This window comes from Danio rerio, chromosome 16 (genome assembly GCF_049306965.1).
Source record: "Danio rerio strain Tuebingen ecotype United States chromosome 16, GRCz12tu, whole genome shotgun sequence".
In the NCBI taxonomy this organism is placed as follows: domain Eukaryota; kingdom Metazoa; phylum Chordata; class Actinopteri; order Cypriniformes; family Danionidae; genus Danio; species Danio rerio.
Window position 1 is genome coordinate 42859077 of NC_133191.1, and position 26128 is coordinate 42885204.

At 36.4% G+C, this 26128-nt stretch overlaps 1 protein-coding gene across 2 annotated transcripts in view; it reads right to left on the reverse strand.

Annotated features, from left to right (window-relative positions):
* Window positions 1-535: 535 nt before the first annotated feature.
* Window positions 536-26128, reverse strand: part of rspo2 (R-spondin 2) — a 99353-nt gene continuing 73760 nt past the window's right edge. Inside the window, exon 5 of one of the 2 annotated variants that reach the window (XM_073925179.1) lies at window positions 536-1711. In XM_073925179.1, the coding sequence (XP_073781280.1) occupies window positions 1590-1711 (122 nt within the window). In that variant the 3' untranslated portion in view covers window positions 536-1589. 2 annotated transcript variants of the gene reach the window in all.

The window sequence follows — 26128 nt, forward strand, 5'->3', positions numbered from 1 at the left end:
AAAAATTGTTAAAAATATATGTATTAAGTTTAAGCATTCCAACTTTTCTGTATTGTCTAATACTGCATATGTGCCGTAGACTTTTTATCGCTAATCCCATTTGGAAATAATTTCCAGATTCAGGGGTCCATCAAAATGTAACCTCTGTGGTCTGACTCTTCATACATGATCTGTTTGCAAGATCAGGCTCGTTTTTAATCCCCAGCGGCAACCAGTATAAAGCACACAGCGCTGGGTTAATTGTCCATGACTCAAATTAAAGCACTCTGGCAGAACCCACCTGAAGAAAATGTTTATTTATGTTCGTTCTGGGAGCTCGTGTGAAACGCTCTCAGTGCCTGCGGTGATGCCATTTGCACCTGTCAGAAAGACTTACAGCGGCTCCGAATGATGTCACATTTCAATAAGAGGCCTATTCTCCGCTGCCAATTGGCCATGTCTGTTGGGTGTGCTGCGAAATGACAAACGTTACGTAACAGCGGAGCTTGACAAGAGCCTGGCGGAGTTCGGAAAAATATGCAACGTCACAAAGTGCAACATGAACTGCGTTTTAATAGCACACAATATACACATTATCAATCATTTGACGATATACTTCAGCTGCTGCAGGTTTACACAATGATTTTCAGAGGGACATTAACCAGCGATCGCTTCTCCGCTGTCGGAGTTTGTGTTGTATCGTGTTTATAAGTGGTTGAAAGAATACTTCAGCACTGAGGAGTATCAGGTACAGACATTTTCACCAAACATAAAGTCAATAATAATAATAATAAAAAATAAAACGGAATCAATAAATAAATCAATTATATACCATATAAATGCCGCTATGTGGAGGCTATGCTTTTATTTGAGCTTTTTTGTTCGTTTTTAAACTGTAGCTGGTATTATAACCCTTTACACATTTAAACGCTGAAGGTGTCAATACTGAAAATACAGTAATTTTTTTTATATATATATATATTTCTCATCAATGTTACCGTTATTAGATAAACTCACCAACTATGTACAAATGAGTTTGTGGCCATGCTAGTTGAACAACTAAGATTCTTACCCACAATATACAGTTTAAGCATAAAGCGGTCTGGACGTAAACATCTTGTGCTGAGAGTAATAACTTTGGGCAACTATGCATGGTTTGCAACATTGCTATGAAAAACAAAGTACCTATCCGTGGAGAAAGGCAATTCATGACGCGCTCTGCTTTGATTCGAGGGTGTAAATTGTACATAAATACACAGAAGTCTCTCTCTTGTTTTTCAGTCATTATCCGTTCGTGGCTCTGTGCCCGTTTCTGCTCCTCTACGCTTTCTGTGCTTCCAGCTCAGTCTTTCTCTTGGTCGTCCTGGAGTAGGATGAGATGTGAGCTTTATGAACAGCTGCTGTAGTGGTGCATGATATCACAGTGGGGTCATGGGTCGGACGGGACGAGGGAAGCAGCAGGAGGTACAGAGACACAGTGTGACTGCATGAGCGTGAAGAATCCCGTTTAGGAAGATGTGTGTGTGTGTGTTTGTGTGTGTGTGGAGCAATGGGTTAGCAGCTTTGTGGTCTTTGTTCCATCGAAAAGTCTTTTCATTTATTTATATTTTTTACTGGCCTGCCCGAATGGAGGCGAGGTGGTCGCTGTGTTGGTTCTGAGCCCGCAAGCGCAGCCTCTGCTTGTTGGATTTTTTCTTCTGGTCTTTGGTCCGGTGGCCTTTCCCCGAACCTCCTGTGGAGAAACAGACAGGAAAAACAATGATTTAATCCTTCAAATACGTTTTGAAACTTTTTGGTAGCAGGAAATAAGCACAGTAAATCAAGGTCAGATCATTTTATAACCCATTGTCTAGGGCGTGTTGCAGTGCTAATTTTGGTGACAAAAATTTTTTGTTGATTTTTGTGACAAACAAGTTTCTACCGATGAAAACGAGATGAAAACTAAATAAAAATTAAGCGATTATGACGAAAACTATAATAAAAATATACTGACAGTTTCGCTGACTAATAATAACAAGACAAGAATAGGATTGAGGCATGTTTTTTGAAAATATCCAATCATAATTAATCTTGGTGTGTGATTATAACACACACACATTTGAAAAGTAACTGGTCTGCTGGTAGACGCGGGCGATTATCGTGTGGATTGATTGTCGACACATAGTTTTACATATTATTCATGATATAAATAAACGCTGCATAAATCATTTTTGGTCTTCCATAGGAAAGCTATATTCTATTTTTGATGAGACTGTTTTATTTCATTTGAAGTTAGAATATTTTATATATATATATAAATGTATACATATACAATATTGAATTAAATTACACCTAATTTAAACCAAATATATTTTAGTCAACTAAATCTAGAGTAGATTTACTCGACTAAAATCTTATGAAATTTACTCGACTAAAGCTAAAATTATTCAGAAGATTAAAATATGACTAAACTAAAATGGAATTTTAGTCAAAAGACTAAGACTAAACTAAATAAAAATTTGCTGTCAAAATTAACACATACATGTTTTTTAATGGCATATGTCTTACTTTTTTACTACAAATATAGATTTTCTTATATATTGCATTATTATTCCACTCATGTGTATATCAGCATGTTTGCTAATGCAACAGTCTCTATTTAGCTATTTAGCTCTACTTAGCACTGTCACCTAACAGCAAGAAGGTCGCTGGTTCGTGTCCCGGCTGAGCCAGTTGGCATTTCTGTGTGGAGTTTGCATGTTCGTGTGGGTTTCGTCCGGGTGCTCTAGTTTCCCCCCAGTCCAAAGCCATGTGCTTGAGGTGAATTGAATAAACTAAATTGGCCATAGTGTATGTGTGTGTGTGAATGAGAGTGTATGGGTGTTTCCCCTGTTTATTTTCCCCCCAATTTCTGTTTAACAGAGAGCAGATTTGTTTCAACACATTTCTAGACATACTAGTCTTAATAACTCAATTCCAATAACTGATTTATTTTACCTTTGCCATGATGACAGTAAATAATATTTGACTAGATATTTTTCAAGACACTTCTATACAGCTTAAAGTGACATTTAAAGGCTCAACTAGGTTAATTAGGTTAACTAGGCAGGTTAGGGTAGTTAGGAAAGTTATTGTATAATGATGGTTAGTTCTGTAGACTATCGGGGAAAAAATATAGCTTAAAGGGCTAATATTTTTGACCTTAAAATGGTTTTTAAAAAATAAAAACAAATTTTATAGTAGCTGAAAAAAACAAAACAAATAAGACTTTCTCCAGAAGAAAAAAATATTATCAGACATACTGTGAAAATTTCCTTGCTCTGTTAAATATCATTTGGGAAATATTTAAAAAAGAAAAAAAAAAATTCAAAGGGGGGCTAATGATTCTAACTTCAACTGTATGCTGTAATAGTTGGCAGTTCATTCCACTGTGGCAACCTCTGACAAAAATAAGAGACCAACCTGACGAAAAATAAATGAATGACCTCAGCCTAAATTGCAACATATTTGCAATATATGTGCTATGTTAATAGTGTTTTTTAGAGCTATTGTTAATGCTGACCGCTATTCACTGCCATTATATTCAGTGGGCAAATTATTCATTGATGATCAAGGGGGTCAACTTTTTTGGTGATTTTAATTTGTGTAGTATACACTTCAGCCATTTATGCATTTATTTAAATTACATCTAATTGATTAATTACACATATTTAAGTTGTCAGTGTTTTGAGGGATACTGTATTTAATCTGATCTACAGTATCCTCTAATTAACTATTTCAGACGTTACTGTAGGTCAAACTATACAACCTATGCATCTAATTTGATTAATTAATTTGACTAATTTTACTTTCAGGCTATATGTAGATGCAAACACCTATTTTATGATTCACTTACGATGTCTATCGATGCTCTCGATGTGCTGGTTTCAGACTGTTGAATGAATTCTTTTCTCACATTGACTAATCTCTGATAGGTGCAACTATGCATTCACAATGGGATGAACCATTATAGGGGTGGTCAAATGTATTTTTATTATCCATTGTTTTAATCATTAAAGTTATTTAAAGGCTGGCCCCGTGCATCTCGTTTTGACATCCTTCTGTGGGGATCAAGCGTTAATTAGGGAGGTCGACCCCTCAAACCCCCATGTAATTTGCAGCCTGATAATTTTGGATAAATAATTAGGATTTATCTTGTAAGCAAGTATCCAACATTAGAACATGATGATTAAACAATGACTTCATTTTCAGGTCAATTAACTCTTTAAGCATTTCTTCTAGTGTCACTTAAAGGGTTAAAACAGCAAGCGAGACCTTTAGCGGCCTGCGAATGATAATTTTTTATGATTTAAAGAGCAGAACCCCAAAGCAAATGAACCTTTCCTCACCCCTTTCTCCCCTCCTTAAAAAACAGAGCAGCAAAGTGCATAACACTCGTTCGCTTCTCAGCCAGGCTTCTCAGACCAGAATTAATGCAAGCCAGGTGTTGCAGGCAAAGCATTCTGGGAAAGACTGTGTGGCATATCGCACACAACGAAGGGTGGCTTGCTAAATCCAACAGTGGCAAATAAGATAACGAGGTGCGTATGATTGAGTGTGTGTGTGAGTGTGTGAACGCTCGAAGGAGGACGTGTGACTGAGAGGCACAGAAAATTTGTCAGCGGGGGGAAAAACGAGTCAGACTTGGATGCCGGGTGGTATCTGGATCCCGATCTGGCACACATTCTCTGCTAGCTGCGCTACGGTTCACGTACAGGCTGCAGAAAATAATCTTTCTATAGTTGCATATCAAGGCCTGGCTCGCAGTCTTATTATTGCACTTGTTCAGGCCATTTAGCACCACAAAATGAGGCAAGGCAGCATAATGTGTGGTGACTTTATCTCAAGTGGGCCTCTCTCTCAAACACAGTCCCGGCTTTTGGCCAGTTTGCAGCTGCCCGATCGCCATTCCCAGCCCCGCAACCAAGATGATGATGCCAATTCTCAGAAAATGATTTTCTTAAGTGGAAACAACCCTGAGAAAATGCTCTCTTTTGGTGGCACGAGGAAAGAAAATGTAACAATTTCGCTTAATCTTCCACCGGCAATTTCCTGCAATTAATACAATCGGTCTATTTTTGGGACTGATTTCTTGTGGTCTTGCGATTTGGCACAATGCAAAAATGTTGTCTTTACACAATGGCTCGTTATGTCTTCAGAAATGGCCTCGAGGTGTGTTTTCGCTGAACCCAATCTCCATGAACCTCACATTGAGGAAAAAAAAAAAACAGCAACAGCAGCAGCAAAGCTGTTAAATCTCTTCGATAAACGTCACTTTCAATTGCTCCAAGTGAGCTATAACAAATACTCAGGCGCAATATGCAGGTCCATAACGACTACAGGTTTTCGTTTTCCATTTAAAGAGGCCATTTTGATTCAGAACGTGGGCTTTATAAACATAGCCTTGCAATGTGATCAATTTCAGGGTTCAGTTTGATGGCAGTAAAGAGCAGAGGTCTACATTAAAAAGACCCGTGTTGCAGGCCAGAGCACATGTGTTCTTTCCTCCCAACCATTAGAACAATATCCTGTGTCATTAACTTCTGTTTATAGTAGCGGAGAGCAGTGTGATTAACTAGGAGAGAACTCCACTTCAGGCTAAGCCTCTATTGATGATCGAATCAGTCCAAAGACATCAGTCAAAAAGACATTAAAGGACAGGTTCTTCTACTGAAACACTGCTGGAGTAAATATTTGCCAAGGCCATTACAGGTTACCACATGTACACTGAAGTTCATGAAAGTGTATTTTGGAAATATTTTGGAAGTTTTTTGTTTTTGTTGTGTGCGAAAGGTTAGTGTTGGGAAAAAGGGATATACTTTTTTAAAATTATTTTAGTTATTTTTATTCTTTTTCTTTTCATTAAATAAATGTATTTGTATTGCTTAAGGTGAAACTAATCAAACTTCTTCTCTTGAGTGTGATATGCCTTGTATACCAATGAAGCATCTTTGCAAAAGTAGATGAAGCTGATAGAAATGCAAAGACCTGATTGTCTAAAATTAACTTGAGCTCTGCCGCTAAACTTCCTGTGAGCAGAGCTAGGTTAAAACTGAACAGAAAATATTTGCAGTTGAAAAGTCTTATGCATTAATGTTGTGCAGAGAATTTGTAGGAAAAGAGGACGTATGTATGGGTGCGGCCAACAGAGGACTGGAGAATGATTGACAAGTGACAAATTCCACTAAACTCCACCTGTTAATATCAGCTGCGTATAAAAGCTTGAGTCAGGAAATGAAAATTGTTGCGCACCTCCTGAATGTAATTCTTGCATTGCATTAGGGATACCAGAATTCTGTGAATTAAATTATTCATTTGTATCCAATAAATGATTTATATGTTTGACATTGAAAAAAAACTCTCTCCTGACCGTTTTTATTGAACATGAAAATAATGTTGAAATTTTCCAACATTAGTTTACCTCAAAATGAAAGTTCCATGATCATTTATTCCCCCTCATGTTGATCTTATTTCCCCTCATGTTGATCTGATATTGGCATGTTTTTTCACAGGTGGTCATTACCGTTTTCATCTGGTATTAAAATTCATTCAAATGTGTCTCTTTTAACTATTTGGCTTTGGACTTTATTGAGAACATTCTGTCTTACTTTGCCACACTCTATAACTCTACATCAGGTACTACTAAATGAACATGGACACATGTAATGGGGTTATGGTTCGACATGGATTCTGTACGACAGAAATAAGCAACAAATCTAAATTGCATGTTTTTTCTGTTTATTTTTAAGAGGCAGAAGTGTTTTGTTATTTCATGTAAAGGTGACAACTGACTTGCGTGCTCACAAGAGGAAACAGAATCTTATATTTCCCCTGTTTTTCTATGAAAATGCAGTTTTTAGAACATGAGAGATCATGCCAAGTCTCTATTTTAGAGGTCGCAACAGCGGAATAAACTGCAAACTGTTCTGGCATATGTATGCAGCGGATACCCATCCAGCTGCAACCCAGTACTGGGAAACACCCATACACATATACTCATTCACACACTACGGCAATTTAGTTCATCCAATTCACTTTTAGCGCATGTCTTTGGACTGTGGGGGGAAACCGGAGCACCCACAGAAAACAAACAATAACATAGGGAGAGCATGCAGACTCCACACAGAAACGACAACTGACCCAGCCGGGACTCGATCCAGCGACCTTCTTGCTGTGTGGCGACTGTGCTAAACCACTGAGCCAACATGCTGCCCCCATGCAAGACCATTTTAAACTTAAATCTTCTGCAGCACCTCGCACGTTTTTAACTTTTAAGACGCAGCAGCCCTCATTACTGTCAGCTTCACAGCAGTGGACTAATCAGAAGAACTTGAAGTTGAGTCAAGCTTCTGTTTACTGAAGCAAGTTGGCATGACAACAGAAACATGGTGGAATCCTGTCTGTGCGTTATGAGATACAAAGATGCATTCTTTGTGAATGGCTGCTAAGTTTTTGCACTTCTGTGGTCTTGCAACGACTGAACCTTGAGCTCCGTACCTTGATGGTTTAGGACAAATACATGGAATGCAGACTAACCATATTCCGTACACAGCGTTGTTCCATACAGATTACCTTTTAACGCCAATCTCTGAATAAACTTATCTCTGAATAAACTTACGGGTTGCAGACAAGCTATATAGCTGTGTAATCTTACAGAGACCCTCCTAACAACTAAAACAGTCATCTGCAGGGATGTGATTGCTTTACTAGATAAACAGATTAGGACTTTCATTCACATATAAACAAATAATAAATTGAGATTTCTTTACCAACACTTTGAACAATCAGAGATTTTTGGGTCAATAGAGGGTCAGAATTTAAATTTTTACAGGTTTGGAACAGCATGAGGGTGAGTAACAGCCTCGAAACTCTGAACTGCAAACCTGACTGCTGAACCCTGAAATGTTCCTGATTTCATTTCAGAAATCTGTCTTAAGAAACAGCGTCAAGTTCAAGCTCCACAAGTAACAGCTTTCATTCACACATCCCTCTGGACGCTTAAATCATCACTTGTTTGTAAATTCTGATCGAATGCTGAAGGAAATCTCATAACATTTCATAACTGACAGCTAGAGGGCAACCAAAACTAGCTGAAAGCCTTACGTCTGTGCGGGTCAAAACAATGCCTGAAAGGGAAAATCATATCAAGATGTCTGTAACTATTTAATGTGCCTCAACCTGAATGGATGTCAGGCATACAATTGTTTGAATTAGAGAAGCGTTTGCACTTTTGATATAATATTTACGATTAATTGCCAAGCCCAATTAGCAGGGTTCACGCAGCGAGGTCAAGACAACAACAGCCTTTTCGCAGTTTAAATTACCGCTGAGAGACGTGAGAGGAAAAAGCCATGTGTTTTAGCATCTCTGATTGGGAAAGCTGAAAGCAAACACATGCCAGAATGGTTTTTATCTATAAACATGGGTTCATTTTTCTCTTTCTGTCGCTGGAATAAAAAAAAAGAAATCTTTTCCGACACTGATTGCTTTCCTTTTGTAGATAAAACAAGCATCTGCCAAAAGACACTCAGTTTTACATGACTTTCGGCATCAAACAAATAAACAAGTTAGTGCTAATCAGAAACAGTGTTTCTTGTGTGCGCTCTAATGTTCTGATATCTGCACGGAAAATTGATTAGCAAGCAGTTCTCAGTAACAAAAGAGAAGCTTTTTCCTATGGAAGCCGTTCCCGCCACTGAATTAAAAAAATAAATAAATAAAAATAAATAATAATAATAATAATAGAATAAATAAATATAATGTCAGAATTGCAAGTTATAAAGTCAGAATTCTGAGTTATAAATCAGAATTGCGAGTTATAAAGTCAGAATTCCGTTTTTTTATTTTTTTTATTTTGTATTTATTTTTTTATTCCGTGGTGGGAACGGGCTTTAATATTTTCCTGAGTGCAGGAGTGTCAAGAAAGCAAAGCAAAGAAAAGCAGGCACAGGTATTGAACCATTCCTCAATAATTCTTTCTGTTCTACAGGTTTCTGACATGGATGTGATCTGCTGAAGCACCTACATGTGAACAAACCAACACAATCTCATAGCAATTCGTAACTTTTTGATTTAGTGGCTAGTTCCTATGAATTGTACGATATTATTCATACAAGTTAGTACGATTTGCTTATCCCTAATGATAGTTGGGTTTAGGGGTGGGGTTGGGTGCCATGTCTCCTTTTTAAAATCATAAAAATGGGCTATATGCACACAGACTATTCATTTTAGTCAGCCAGCCTCAGCGTTTCCGGTGAACTGTCTTTTCATAATAAAATCGCAACGTTTATGGTCTGTTTTCTTAAAGAAATCTCATAGACATACGATATAAAGTGGATCTCAGACACGACAAAAAGCACTGAATTAAATTCCATGCCATGTCTGAATTAAATTCCCTGCCATGTCTTTAAAATATGATTTTTTTTTACCCCAGTATTTTCAATGGAGTTTCTGCGCTCACCTGCTGATCGTGACAGCGCTAGCTGTTACATGGTTTATTATCGCGTTTTACGCTTGAACAATTAAATGAATGCTTAAGCATATTTAACTCGATGCTGTAAAAGGAACATTAACCTTTCACCGGAAGTTCATGGTTGGCTAAAAACACTAGCTGTGCATATACCCCATTAGCCACTAAACTGACAAAACATAAAATAATTATGTTTCTTCGTGAGATCAGGCAGGAATGAACAACAAGCTCCAGCTCATGGTTTCTCTCTCCTTTGTATCCTTTACATGGCATCATCATGCATCAGAATAACAAATCTCTTTTTTTGCTCTTCTTAACATGCCTATGAAGTAGGTTGCCGGTCCTGCAGCACAAGCAACCACCAAAGCATGATGCTTGAAACATTGAGGGAATGTGTGTGAATTGATAAAACATACACTTGTCAACATTTGAAGTGGATCTCCATTTGCTTCAAAGTTGTCCTAAAATCATTCATTGTTGACTTGGGACAACCTTTTTTGATCTACTTCATATGTTGGCTACCTGGAAAAATTTTTATATAAAAAAATAAATGTTATATTAAAATAGATAAATTACATGATTTAACTACTACTACTACTACTACTAAATAATGTAATGTGCATTTATATAGCGCATTTATCGTGTATGGAAATATATACCCAAAACGCTTCACTTTTCCACACCACCACCAGTATGCAGCATTCACTTGGATGATGCGACAGCAGCAACAGGACAACATCAGCAGTGCGCTTATTACACACCAGCTATTAGTAGAGTGGAGAGACAGCGATAAAGCCAATTTGCTGACCAATGGAGGGAATTTGGCCAGGACACCGGGGTTACATCAATACTCTTTATGAGAAGTGTCATGGGATTGATAATGACCACAGAGAGTCAGGACCTTGGTTTAATGTCCCATCTGAAAGACAACGCTCACTGACAGTATAGTGTCCACTTCATTATACTGGGGCATTAGGACTGAGTCCTCATGAGTGGTTGAGTGGCCCCTGCTGGCCTCACTAACATGTCATCCAACAGCAACCTGGTTTTCCCATGTGGCCTCCCATCCAGGTACTAACCAGGCTCAGCCCTGCTTAGCTAAATATAAATGTTTTAATATTTTAATATATAAATAAGTTCAAATTGTAATTTTTTTTAATGTATGGCAAATAGATATAATAACTGTTACGTTATGTAAAGTAATATTAATATTAATGTGATCAAAATTATGACAACATAACATTATTAATAACAAAAATTACATAAAATTGTCTAATAGTTGTGTTCAGTAAATGTATAATATAATATAATATAATATAATATAATATAATATAATATAATATAATATATTTTTTTCTTTATTTTTATATTCACTGTAAAAGGCTTCATTAAAATACGTTTATGTTTTGGAGTTTTTCCTTTCCAAAACAGTTCACTTAGAGCGTCCACATGTGTGCCAGGCTTTGACCTGCTGTCAGAGATGCCGTGACCAAATGAAAAGACGTCTGTCCAGCTCTACTATCCAACCCAAAGTGACTTCATCTGCATGACTCAAGTAGTTCAGGAATCGAAAGGCCTAATCTTATCAGCACAGCATGTGGTTTAAGGAAATCGATGGCTGACCTCAGGAAAGCATTATGAGCGAGCGGTAAATGGGCTTCTCTGCGAAGCCTCTTTTTCTGCTCTGAACCTTCTCATCTTTCAAGGGATCAACAATTAATAATTGCCTTCTCTGCTGCTCCTTAGTCTCATCCACTGACCCCAAAACAGTCCAGATAAAGAGATAGACAGCATGTTTATGTGCACAGCAGTATGCTAATAACTCAAAAAAAAAAAAAAAATCAGCTTATTGAAAAGAAACTCTTGTCGTGCAAATCAATAACTTGGCAATACAAATAAACTGTGTAAAATACATTATAAATAAATCATTTCTTTTTACTCTTTAGTAAAGTCAAAACAATTAGTATTTATGAGTATTTTGGTATTTATATATAATATATAATACAATATTCATTATAACTAAGGATTTATGTTAGTTCACATGTTCCATAAATCGTTAAAAATCAAAAAGTATAGCATATCTACTTCTGCTGCATGACAAAATACTTTTTCTAAGTGCAAGGGTCAAGAAAGTGTCTGAGTTTGTTGTATATTTCCTCTTCCCTTACATCTCATTCTGTAAAAAATTAAAATCAAACAAAAAATATTTAAAATAAATATTTGAAATCTAAAATATATTTAATCTCGCCCTTTGTATAACAACAAAATACATTTTCAACAGTATTGTAAGTAAGGGGCAAAAATCTAGCTCTGACTATTAGTTTACTCCTCAAACACACTTAAAAAAATAATAATTTTAAGGTTTTTTTTTTTTTCGGCAGCTAAAGTGGAAAGGTGAAAAGTAAAAAATGGCCATTAATCTACAGAAGGGTGATGCAGTGGCGCAGTAGGTAGTGCTGTTGCCTCACAGCAAGAAGGTCGCTGGGTTGCTGGTTCGAGCCTCGGCTCAGTTGGCGTTTCTGTGTGGAGTTTGCATGTTCTCCCTGCGTTCGCATGGGTTTCCTCCGGGTGCTCCGGTTTCCCCCACAGTCCAAAGACATGCGGTACAGGTGAATTGGGTAGGCTAAATTGTCCGTAGTGTATGAGTGTGTGTGGATGTTTCCCAGAGATGGGTTGTGGCTAGAAGGGCATCCGCTGCATAAAAACGTGCTGGATAAGTTGGCAGTTCATTCCGCTGTTCATTCCGACCAATTAAGAGACTAAGCCGACAAGAAAACGAATGAATGAAATGACAGAAATTTACTGTAAAATAACAGACATTAAATTACAGAAATTGAACATAAATGTAAATTTAAGGAAATCGCTGACAAAAAAACAGAAATTGGAGGCAAATTAGTGATCGTTCATGTGAGTGACTATTACACAGTGAGTACGTTTACATGGACACCAATAATGCAATTTTTAATACGATTAAGACTCTGATTAAGAGTCTACCATGTAAACAGCAAATGTTGAATAATTTAATCCGATAAAGGTCATAATCGAGCCCAAAAAAATTGGATTAAGACATGTGGAGTTTGCCGGTTTTATTGAAGTGCAGTACAGACATGTAAACACCGCAATCAAACTATTACCATTGTGTAGGATTTTTGACGAATTTTGCAACAGGATAGTCTATACACACAAGGATGTTTGACACTATTTGCCTACAGAGTCCAAGGACCATAGACACCTGTGTTGCGAAATGCGGAGGTTATTTTTCCCATACGCCGTGCGGTATCAAATTCCATTAAAACAACACTCTTCCAGCTGTTCCTCACATCCACTATCTCGTTTGTCACAGGGGGCATGCATGAAATGTTACTGAATAAATGTGAAAGTGCCAAACGGCAGTTAAAGTCAACTAATTAAAAATGAAACACTCGAAATTACATGAAACTTTGGAGGAAATGTGGATAACGCGATTACACAATGAGGTTAATCGCATTATGTACTATAACATGTAAAACTGAATCATAAAAGAAACATTTAAAAAGCAACTCATGTAAACACCTTCATCATATTATTTTCTTATTCAGATTAAGGAAATAGTTTGATTACTGATGTCTATTTAAACAGTCAGTGTGAATAAAAAACGTTATCAGTCGGCGACAATATCCAAGTGGTCAGAGCGCTGATACATAACACTGAGGTGTTACTGGCGACACAAGTTCGGAAAAAAAAAGATGTGTCGCAGACGCCTGTGAAATATTTGACATGCAAACATCTGAACATGTCGGCGATTTAAATTCATGTTCTGTAAATGAAAAACACATCAGTGATGACCATCAGCCAACGATAGAGCAAGATACAGGTCAGTAGAGAGTTCGGGAAGGAGTTAATGATTAAATAAAGCTTTTAAATGATTAAATAAGCTTTACAATAGCATTAAACAGAAACAAAGAATATTTGCTTGATTAGCAGCAGCAAATGCTAAATTATTTATTGACCTCCACCTACTGTTTCTGTCTTTACACAGCTCTGTAGCTTCATAAACATTGCCTCCTCCATTATCTCCTTTTCTTTTTGCCCTTTCACTGTAAATCATCGTGAGCACACACGCATGGAAATTGGCAGATTATTTCAAATGTTTATTGCGCAATTTCCAATCTCGCACACCATCTTGAGCTATCTTATTACATCTCGCATGCATTTGTGAGCCAGAGGTGTCGGTAACTGTTTAGTGCATTCATGCAGTGTGTATCCTCCAGTCACAGATCCATCATGCAGTATGAACAGCAGCAACTGAACGCTACCATAGAGAGTCATGCTGTGTAAAAACGGCAAGATGACGATTACGAGAATTGTGTAGTGTGAGCTTGACCTACTGTAAGCTGGTTAGGTCTAATAAAATCAAAAACAATAAAGCAGATGAATGCATTTACATGAGCATATGCATTGTCAGCTTATTAAGCATACTCAAGTTAACTGAAAGCCTGTGTAAAAGTTCAATGTTTGTTTTCCAAGCACCAATACTTTGTTTCAATTGGAAGTAGATCAACATACTAAAATTAAACTCCTTATTATATATATAAAACAACTTCCGGTTCACGCAAATTTAAGATTTTTGATTACCTTAATCCAGCTAGAGTCATATTTAAAGTAAATAAGTCATCCCTCAAAGTAAATCTAATTGAGGAGTTTTTCCGATTTAGTCAGATTATAGATAGACATGTTCATTTCATCATACTATTACTATTGTGCAGGACTTTTTGTTTTTGCCGATTTTGTGACAGGATAAACACACGTGGTAGTGATCAACTGTCTGAAGGCAAACGAAAGAGCAGCTTTGAGCAGGTTGTTTGTTTGCTTATATAGAATGACAAATAATTAACTGCACTTAGAGCTTTTCTAAAATGAAAAAGAAACACTTCAGTATGGTACTATAACAGAGACGAACTGTATGTTGATGTTGATGTGCAATACTGGAGGGAACATCAGATGGAATTGAGAAACAGGATCATTCTAAATCTCATGTAAGCACAAATACAATATGATCTTAATCACAATCAGGTAAATACTGTAATTTGACTACTGATGTCCATGAGGAGTCTACAAGGAGTCTTGTGATGCTTAAGCTGGCGTTTTGGTTGGTCCATCATTTTCATAAAGACACCAAGCGCAGAGTCATTATTTGTGAGTGAAGGAGAGGACCACTGGCGCCAGCGAGATTTGATTTCAGTGGCAGAAATTGGATTAGCAGCCATTAAGGGCCTCCTAACACGTACATTTATAATGCTGTGAAGAGCTGCGTAGCTGTGGACAATGTGTCTGGAAGGAGATCCAGTGGAGCTGGAAAGTCAGCACATGCGTCACTTTTACACACTGTGTTTCAGCGCAAAGCCCTGCGTTATTCACCACCACATAAAGTCCAGTTTTACTGGTCTCTTAACACCTGGTTTCTGTACAAATTAGCATAATTGTGTACTACGGCTTTTGACTCAAAGGTCAGAATTAATTTCCTGATGCAATTCACGTTGTAATTGGCAGAACAAGTATTTAGTAATCATAGCAGTAGTTATTCGTCAGATGCTAGGAGATGAGAAATGAAGATAAAAAGATTTATATTCTCTTCATATTATCAGAACATTTGCCTGCACTTTATTTTGTTTTAATTTTCTTTTTTTAATGTAGTTCTTTAGTTTATTTATTAAAACATTGCTAACATAATATATATATATATATATATATATATATATATATATATATATATATATATATATATATATAATATAATATATATATATATATATAATATATATATATAAGACTATATATATATATATATATATATATACACACACACACACACACACAGGCCACTTTAATAGGTACACTTGTCCAACTGCTTGTTAATGCAAATTTCTTATCAGCTAATCACATGTCAGCAACTCAAACAATGCATTTACAGTAGGCATGTAGACATGATCAAATACATTTAATCATTGCATTGTCCAGTGCTCTGCAGTTCACACCGAGCTTTAGAATGGGGGAAGAAAGGTGATTTAAGTGACTTTGAATGTGGCATGGTTTTTGGTGCCAGATGGGCTGGTCTGAGTATTTCAGACACTGTTGATGTACTGGGATTTTCTCGCTCTAGTGTTTACAGAGAATGGCCCAAAAAAGAGAAAATATCCAGTGAGCGGCAGTTCTGTTGGTGCAAACGAGAGGAGAATGGCCAGACTGATTCCAGCTGATAGAAAAGCAACAGTAACTCAAATAACCACTCGTTACAACTGAGGTATGCAGAAGAGCATCTCTGACTTATCGAACCTTAAGGTGGATGGGCTACAGCACCAACAGACCACACCGGGTGCCACTCCTGTCAGCTAAAAACAGTAAACTGAGGCCACAATCGGCACAGGCTCACCAAAATTGGACAATAGAATATTGGAAAAACGTTGCCTGGTCTGATGAGTCTCGATTTCTGCTATGACATTCGGATAGTAGGGTCAGAATTTGGCAACATTATGAAAGCATGGATCCATCCTGCCCGATTATCTCCAGTACCTGGATTAAGGCAGTTCTGAAGGCAAAAGATGTACCTAATAAAGTGGCCGGTTAGTGTATATAATATAATGTAGGTAATTCAAAAATATTTACATAAACAAATTACATGAATGCAATGTAATTTTATGTATAAAAATATAATATAATATAATATAATATAATATAATATAATATAATATAATATAATATAATGTAATTTATTATAATATAATATAATATAATTTAATATAATATAATATAATATAATATAACATAATATAATATAATATAATATAATATAATATAATATAATATAATGTAATTTATTATAATATAATATAATATAATATAATATAATATAATATAATATAATATAATATAATATAATATAATATAATATAATATAATATAATAATTTGCTTTATTTGATTATATGTCATTCTTTAACAGACAGTACAGAATGGTAAAAAAATATGTATATATTATTCTGCCACAGCATGAATCAAGAAAAAGTAACACAAATCTTCCAAATCCATAGTAAAACAAGTCTAGGATATCTATGATAAATTGTAACATATTTACAAATTTAAAAACAATTATGTAAATAATTATAGTTAAAATACTGCCATCTAAGAAGTTAGTATAACTTCAATAATTTTTGTGTGGACAATGCACAGTTTCACAGTTCTGTATTAATACACTCTTTAATTTACCAAAGATAATAATATATCCTGAGTTGGACCTTGTACTCAGTATGATCATAACAGTCACTTCTGAATAGATTACTATTACCCAAAAAAGAGGAGCATATTTTCTTTGTTTTGGTTTAGTTTTTAATATATATATATACGGTATACATATCCTTTTTATAATTTGTAATTGCAGCAAGGGAATTGTTGTAAAACAAGTATGTAAAAATTCACTGTGGACAAACTATTTCTAAAACAAACTAAAATCTATTAGCATCAATACAATTCAATGTTTTTTTTTTTTTAAAGAAGTTTGTCTTGTAACTTATTTCTTAAGGTAGCCAATACAGTAAAGTTAAACAACACGAATATACAATTAGCTCATAGTTTAAGGTCCAGTTTCAAAACAACACTGTTTCCCCAACACTGCCCTAAAAAATACAACCTCTAATAGTTTGAAGTCCATCATGTTAAGCGCCTGACAAGAAGCTTCTCTGCACAGTGTCATTCAGACTAACAAGGTTACAGTGGATCAAACCTCTCTCTCTCTCTCTCTCTCTCTCTCTCAGGCTCTGCTTACTATCAGGAGAAATGATTTAAAACACATGCATTCCACATTCAAAGCTAATGTTAAGATCAGCTGGCTCATTATTGTCTTAGTTGTGTGTGAAGACAGAAGTGTAGAAGGGATTAAAGAGCAGGTGAGTCGACTTTGAAGATGATATGTCAAAGTAATCATCATTTCCAGTGCAAAAACATGCCTGACCGGTGCAGAGATTAATTTGGTGGTTAATATTGTACTGTCTTCAGGTCATGAGCCAGAGAAAAAGCAACTAGAAAAGTTTGAACGCATTATCTTTAATGACATGAAAAATATTTTCATTTTTATTGATAATACATTTTGTATCTGATTCAATCTGCTTTCAGTTCAACTCACGTATATTTTTTATAGCACTTTTATAAATAGATTGTGTCAAACCAGCTTAACACAGAAGTTTGAGTAGATTGAAACTGTGTCAGTCAAGTTTTCAGAGTTGAAGTTCAGTTTAGTTCAATTCAGTTTGGTTTAAATTTCACAGCTGAAAGTCCAAACACTGAAGATCAAATTCAATCTACTTGAACTGTAAGTCTACTCATGTATTTAATCAAACAATAAGGATGTTTTTTATAAATGTAAATGAAAGGTAACAGTATTTTAAAGTCAATTACTGTTGTAGAGCACTCGCGTTTGAGTCTGATTAAGCACGGTTTCACAAAAGAGATAAAAGCAATGCAAAATCAAGGTAAACTAATGCACTTTTCTCTTACGCTTGCTTCTGTATTCACTATTGGTTGGGTTTAAAGAGGGATTTCGATCAGTGGTTCATTAGGTGATCTGTACCAGCCCCAGCTTCTTATGGAAAAGAAGGATTTGTATCTGAAACAGTCAACAAAATCTAATCTAAGGTTGCATTTACACTGCAGATCTTAATTGTCAATTCCATTTTTGTGACTGTATCCGATTTTTTTGACGACTCGCTGACATCGTCTTTTAAAAGTGACTCATGATGTCTGATTGTCTGCATTTACACTGCACACAGCAAAAATGCAATGACAAGAAAAAAAATAAGCGGGTGCTGACTGACAGCTGATAATAAAAGAGCGCTCTTTTCTCTTTTCCTCTATTTAATCTGTTTGCAGGGTTTAATTCTTTTAATTCTTTTTGACAAGTTGTTTATCTTTAATCTATGACAGTTAAGTTCTCATGCGGCCATTTTCATTTAATCTAGACTTTTTAAACCAGTAGGCATGATTTATGCACATGATGTATGCAGTAGTTTTCATTTTTTTTATCATTTTATTTATTAATTTTGACAAATTACAGTAAAAAAGAAATGACAAAAACAATTATATTTTAAAAAGTATAAATGGTAGCACATACAATAAAATAAAATAAAATAACAAACAAAAAAACATACCAACAACTAAAAAGGTAAATAATAATGTGGCTCAACAAAAACTACAATTGTACAATCTCTATCACTTTAGTTTATATTCGACAATAAAACAAGTTCTTGAATATATTTCCTAAATGGGCCCCAAATTTTCTTAAACTGGTTAGATGAACCTTTAGATAAAGAAGAGGACATCACAGATACACTGTGATGGGGTTGAAGGTTTCTACCTTCCACCTATCCTTCCACATAAGCGATATTAATCATTTGGCAAGGAGCACAATAAAAGGTATGCAATCAGATTTTTAGTAGTTTTATAGTTTATAGACTCTGTAGAAGTCTGTTCTGAAACAAAAGTGTCAGAGTAGCTGTCATTCACAACAGTTTTTAATGATTGGTGACTTTCATTGACAGGTGAAAAGCTGATTTACTTGGTTATACTGTAGACACAAGGACACAGATATGATTCATTCATTTATTCATTCATTTTCTTTTTGGCTTAGTCCCTATATTAATCTGGGGTCCCCACAGCGGAATGAACCGCCAACTTATACAACATATGTTCTATGCAGCGGATACCCTTACACATATACACTCAAATTCACACATACACTACGAACAATTTAGCTTACCCAATTCACCTATAGCGCATGTCCTTGGACTTGTGGGGGAAAAAAACAAAGCACCCGAAGAAAACCCACGTGAACACAGGGAGAACATGCAAACTCCACACAAAATGCCAACTGAGCCTTGAACCAGTGACCTTCTTGCTGTGAGGCGACAGCAGACACGATTCATATCAGATAAACATATGAACAAGGTCTGAATCTGATTTGAGTAAAGTGGAATCCATGTGATTTTTTGTCTGCTAACACCTACATGGGCAATATTCTATCTGTGCCACATGGGAGAAAAAAATCTGAATTGGGTCACTTGAACCCTGCAGTGTAAAAGCAGTCTAAGTGATCAACAGCAATGTAGACAGCACCCTCTAGTGGATTGCTATTTGAAACGTGCAATGAAACATACTTGAAAAACATTGTGTTTTACTTATGCAAAAACATACTTATCTTTGACCTCTATATACCACTATATGAAGCTATCATTCCATTGATAAATGATCTGAGGTCTTGATCGGTGTCCACTTCATGTTACCACAGCAATGCCTCTGTGCCACACACAGAAGCTGATATGCCTGCCACCGCAAACCCATACAGAAGGCTGCAAAACAGCTTTTGTGGTCTGCTATCTCGCTGCCTGACTCACCCCCACATCTGGGCATAAGTACATAGAGTCTTGTGTCCCTCCGAAAATGAGGCATAATTAGCTTTAGTTTCGTTTAATTACTGCCTAAATGTTATGTTACATTTCTGACGAGCGACATAAAAAGCTTCCACAGCTTTATCAAAGAGAACCTCTGTGCTATTTTAGGGAGCATCCAACGATAGGACTGAGAAAACTGCAGTACGGCCGATAAAAAGATCAAGGGAATACCACATATTCATAATTTCTGTCACATGTCACGATTTTGCGAATGCATCATTTCTGATAAGGTAAATGATGTCTTGAGCCGAGGTAAAACTATTCTGTTTTTCTGGAGTCACTTAAGTGTGTTTAAAACTTCAACGCCGCACTTTGATCTGTCAGATTTACGTAAACATCTGTTTCGTGCTGATAGAACGGAGGAATGATATACTAGAGTTGGTTCTTATCAATTCAGCTATCGTGGCTTTTGCGAGGAAAGAAACTGACATGCTTTTACAAACCCAGGAATGTTTAGTGTATCAAGAACATCTTTTGTTTATACGTACTAAAAAAAAAACAAGCGGTTGTAGAATTAATAGCTTATGACCTACAAGCCGACAGGAAAATGTCTTGTCCCTGGAATCCTTCACTTTCAGCTCCATGAGTAAACGCTGTTTAACTGGACAATTATTCATTCATTCTTTTTCTTTTCAGTCTAGTCCCTTTATTAATCAGGGGAATGAATCGCCAACTTATCCAGCATATACAGCGGATACCCTTCCAGCCGCAACCTACCACTGGGAAACACCCATACACTCTTGCATTCACACACATACACTATTTTTTCAATTTACCTATAAACCATTCCAGTGTGGTCATGTCATTGGCCCATGAACATTTCCTGCTTGCTATCAAACTTTTATCAACTGTAACAAGAGGCGATTCAATCATACCTTAATGTTAAAACAGCTGCCATAACATTATTGATCAACATGTGGCTCTTTTTGCATTCAAAGAAGTTATAGAAGCTAAAAAATGTAAAACAGGAAATACATTGAGACCATTTTTTTTGTTTACATGCCTCAGAATCAGGGGTCTCAAACTGCTGGCCGACCGGCCATTTACAGCCCACCCTCCTCCTCCCTCCTGCCTGCATCTGACGTCAAAAATATAATGAGATTCAGGCCACCAAAACATATATTTTTGAACCTCTATCATTGCTGTGTAGTCGCGTCTAATCATTTGTGGTTCTGACCAGACACCTAGTCGACATTTAAAGTGCTGCATTCAGATAAGTTTTATTTTCATTTCTCTTAGTGTACAGTCGACAGTAACACACACATGCTTTTTACTGTACAGTAATTCTGTGGCTGATTTAAATGTTAAAATATATGTCAGTAAGTGCTCTAATTTTACTAAAGAACTATATTTGTAAATATTCAAGAGTCATTTGATTATTATCAGTTTTATATCACTTGTACAATGAAAAAATGATTCTCTTACTTGGATTTTTTTGTCCTGTTTCTAGTCCAAATACCTAAAAATTCTTAAATCAGGAAGAATTTTCTAGACAAGCAAAACATATTGTCTTGTTTTAGGAAATAATATCCCACAATTGTCCCAATATCCCAATAATGGGGCAAGCAAATTAATCTTATGTCAAAAAGGAAAAAAAACAAGTTTATTTTGCTTTCCCCTATTGGTAGATTATTTTGCTTGATTATTTTAACGGAAAAACTCACTTAATATTTGCATACTATTTCTGAAAAAAAGAAAAAATATTTTGCTTGCCTAGAAAATGCTTCTTGATGTAAGAACTTTTATATATTGGGATTAGAAAGCAGACAAAAAAATTCTAAGTAAGAAAAGAGTGTTTTGCTGTGTATAAACACTTCTTCATGGCTTACACGTTATGCTTGGTGGTGTAACAAATATGATAATTTTGCTAATATTCGATTAAAATGGTCACATTTAATAGCTTTTCCTCATATGCTTATTAAGATTTGCATAAAAAATATGTACATTATTATATTAAAATTATACTACTAGTTGTATTGAACTTGTTAAAGTAAATGTGAATATGTACATACTTTATGCCTCTTTGTTGTAGTTGTACAAAGAAAGATATTGAGAACAATTGCCAGTAAAGTCACTTAAGTTACTCAAACTGCTTTCTGCTGTTCTTACGCTGTTGGGACAATGCAAATGGTTGAGACAGAATAATAATTATTATGCCTATTATTTGTAGTATTTTAATAGCAATTTAACCTACACCTTCAATATGTACAACAAGAAACAAAAAGCTAGCAACAGCGCTAACCCCTGCGCCACCATGTCACCACTGTACAATAATTGTATGCTTAAAATGTTTGTCCTGAAAATGAAACCAAAAAAAAAAAAAAAAAAAAAGCAGGAGAAAAAACTTCAACAGCTTTGCCAAGGATGTGACCTCGTCACACTACAATTACACAAACTATTTGATGCAACATTTGTTTTCCATTTCGCTCCTGAAGCTGCATTTCCTGCGAGTGCTGCGGGTGATGGGAAGTGCAGCCTGTGTGTGTGTGTGTGTCTGTGCGTGTGTGAACATCACAGCCCCCCTATACAGAGGCCAAGCTTCAGATTTTGTCATGTACATATGGATGCAAAGGTAATACTATTTTACACCATGATGTGCGGTTGTGCTGGCAGGAAGAGAGAAAGCATTCATTGTGAAACATTTGGGGCGCCGCTGCCACCACTGGGGCTTTTCAAGCAGAGGTCCATGTTAAATTCATATAATCTAATCTGTTCCTTATATAAATACACACTGAGGCACAGTCCTACTAAAAAGCAAACCTGTAGGCTACATCTTGAGCTGCTGAGAGCGTACCTGTCACGGCCATATGTGTGTGTGTGTGTGTGTGTGTGTATGTTTTTTGAGCTATATGCCTGGATGTTTCAGATCTATGTACTCCTTCATTCCCCACAGGCACTTCTGGAAGATGTAAGAGGAAATTGTGCTGCATGATGTGTTCTTTATATCTTATTTCAGAAACAAGTCTTTCAATCTCCATCTCCAATGGGGAACAGAGAGGAAATCTGCCTCGTGTCTTAAGGAACCAAGTGGGTTTCTAAACAAAGAGGAAGTGCCCAAGAGGCAGACGGGCCATGCCGAATCACACAAGCTTATATGCTATACAACTGTGTGTGTTTTGGAGGGCAGAGACTCTTGTGTAATGCTTCAAATAAAGGGCATTGCACTTCTTTTTAAACCTTTTATCTGTCTAAACAATGTGCTTGTATTCTTTTGAGGCCGACTTCTTTGTAAAAAGAGCAATAGAAAGTTCTGCACTTGTGTCTTTGGGGCGGTGAGGTGTTTTTAATGCTTTGAGATCTAGGTGCAAAGGTTCCTGTCAACCCAAAACCACTCACCTGAGTGAAACTGACAGCTTTTATCATCGGCCTACAGAGCCCTGTTGTCAGTGATTCCCTCTGGTTCTAAAATACTTCTGCTAAGTTCTTTCAAGGCCCAACAGGGTCAAGGGCTTCACACACCACAGCAATGGTTAGCAAAACAGGAACATGTCAGGGAAACGATCCAGAATTTGTCCTACATCCAGGTGTTAAGTAAAAACACTGGGGTATGGAGTTGTGGGCACTGGATGAATGGCAAACAAAACCATATAAATCTGAATAAAAAGAAAACACTGGAAAGGAAGTGCAGCTATACTGAAATTACAGAATAAAATATCTGTAAGTTCAGCGTAAGCAAAGAAACATATAGGAGCAACTGAAGTCTTTAAGCTATATTTGGATGCTAAATAATAAAAAAAAAGATTCTAAAGTCAAAGCTATATTTGGTTCCTTTACATCATTTAACAATTAAGTTTCAATAAGTGACCTACAGACTGGTTTAAATTATACCTTTTTAGATGGAATTAAACTTTTCATATATATTGAAGCTGTACTTGTCAGAGTTACTGTACAAATTACTTGCTCTTATTATCTAGTCATGGTACTTACTGTACTATTAGTGCTTCTAGACTTTAATGATAAAACTATCTATCCACCTTGTAAACTCAAACTATTTAATAGATTTTATTACTTGAAACAAAGCTGAAATTAAAATAAAACTTTAAAACAAAAAAATATGTTGCCTTGACAGTGGATTAGAGCTACACTACCTGACAAAAGTCTTGTGGCTTTATCAAAGTTTTAGAAACAACAAATAATAACTTGACTTTTAGTTGATCATTTGGTATCAGAAGTGACTTATATAAAAAGTAAAGGCCTCTAGATTACAATTATTTTACCAAAATAAAACATGATCATACTTTGTTTTTTTAATTATCTAATTAGGACAGTAAGGTCTGACTTTGCTAAGACAAAAGTCTTGTCACTTAACAGAAATAATGTACAGTATAGATATAAAGTCATTGTGCAGTAGAAAAAGAATGAATATTGTGTCTGACTCCCATGAGCTTGGAGGACTGCATCCATACATCTCTGCAGTGACTCAGATAACTTAATAATAAAGTCATCTGGAATGGCAAAGAAAGCGTTTATGCAGGACTCCCAGAGTTCATCAAGATTCTTTGAATACATCTTCAATGCCTCCTTCTTCATCTTACCCCAGACATGCTCAATAATGTTTAATTATGTTCTGGTGACTGGGCTGGCCAATCCTGGAGCACCTTGACCTTCATTGCTTTCAGGAACTTTGATGTGGAGGCTGAAGTATGAGTAGCGCTATCCTGCTGGAGAATTTGCCCTCTTCTGTGGTTTGTCAGGTAATGGGCAGCACAAATGTCTTGATACCTCAGGTTTTTGATGTTGCCATCCACTCTGCAGATCTCTCGCACACCCCTTACTGAATGTAACCCCAAACCATGATTTTTCCTTCACCAAACCTGACTAATTTCTGTGAGAATCTTGGGTCCATGCAGGTTCCAATAGATCTGCAGTATTTGTGATGATTGGGATGCAGTTCAACAGATGATTCATTGGAGAAATCTGCCTTCTGCTACTTTCTAAACAATCAACGAGAAGTCAAGTTTTTATTTATTTGCTCTTACAGTTACTGGAATCGACAACAAATCTTTTGTCAGGTAGTGTACAGTTACTAAACCTAAATCAAGTATATGATTTTGTTAAATTTCAAATAAATTTATTGAGGCTGAAATAGTTTTAAAGGCTTTCTCAATTATTTTTTGCATGAATCTGCTGCATTTGCACAATTACAAATAGACAAATTTGCTTTTGGCTATTCTCTGCTGTGTGTACTGTATGCAAGCTTGAAATTACCAACACTTACTGTAAAAGCACACACATCCAGCAACAAACAACACTTTTGTTTTGTCTGGGTGTCTGTTTCGCTGCTCCAAGTCTCTGGATGTGAGCAGGTCAGAAGCCACAGCTTCCCTCAGTATAGTGTGGCTCTGATTACAAGCTGTGATGTCTCAATAAAAATGCCCGAAAAAGAGAGAGAGAGAGAGAGAGAGAGAGAGAGAGAGAGAGAGAGAGAGAGAGAGAGAGAGAGAGAGAGAAACGAGGACAGAAGATTTTAGCGGTTGAGTTGGTGCAACTGTGCACCAGATGTTAAAAGTCATACCGCGCTTTCGACTAGCCTAAAAAAGGGGGTGGTCTGGGCTGTGCCAGTGTCCCATTGATACTGTAGCCACATGAAGTGGAACCTCTGAATACACACTATCAAAAGTGTATAGCTTATACATTAGTGCTTATGTGTGGGAATATATGAATGCATGTTTATGGAAGGCTGTGTGGAGGAAGTCTGTTGTGTGTGTCTGGAGATGAAAGCGTGTGTGGGGCCTTGCGGAAGGGCTACGCTGAGGCCTGGAAGACAGAAGGGCCACATTTAAATGGCAAACACTGAACGAATGCAGCCTAATTTGAGTGATGATAAGCTTATGATGCTATTAAGAGACAGAACGACAGATGAAAGTCACTATTGCTTGAATCTGTTTTGAAATGAACATGGACTGCCTTACCTAATACCAAATTGAATAAACAAAACCTAATTATAGATGGCGTATTTTTCTTTTTCCTCCACAAAAGAATACAGACAGACAGACAGACAGACAGACAACAGACAGACAGACAGACAGACAGACAGACAGACAGACAGACAGACAACAGACAGACAGACAGACAACAGACAGACAGACAGACAGACAGACAGACAGACAGACAGACAGACAGACAGACAGACAGATAGATAGATAGATAGATAGATAGATAGATAGATAGATAGATAGATAGATAGA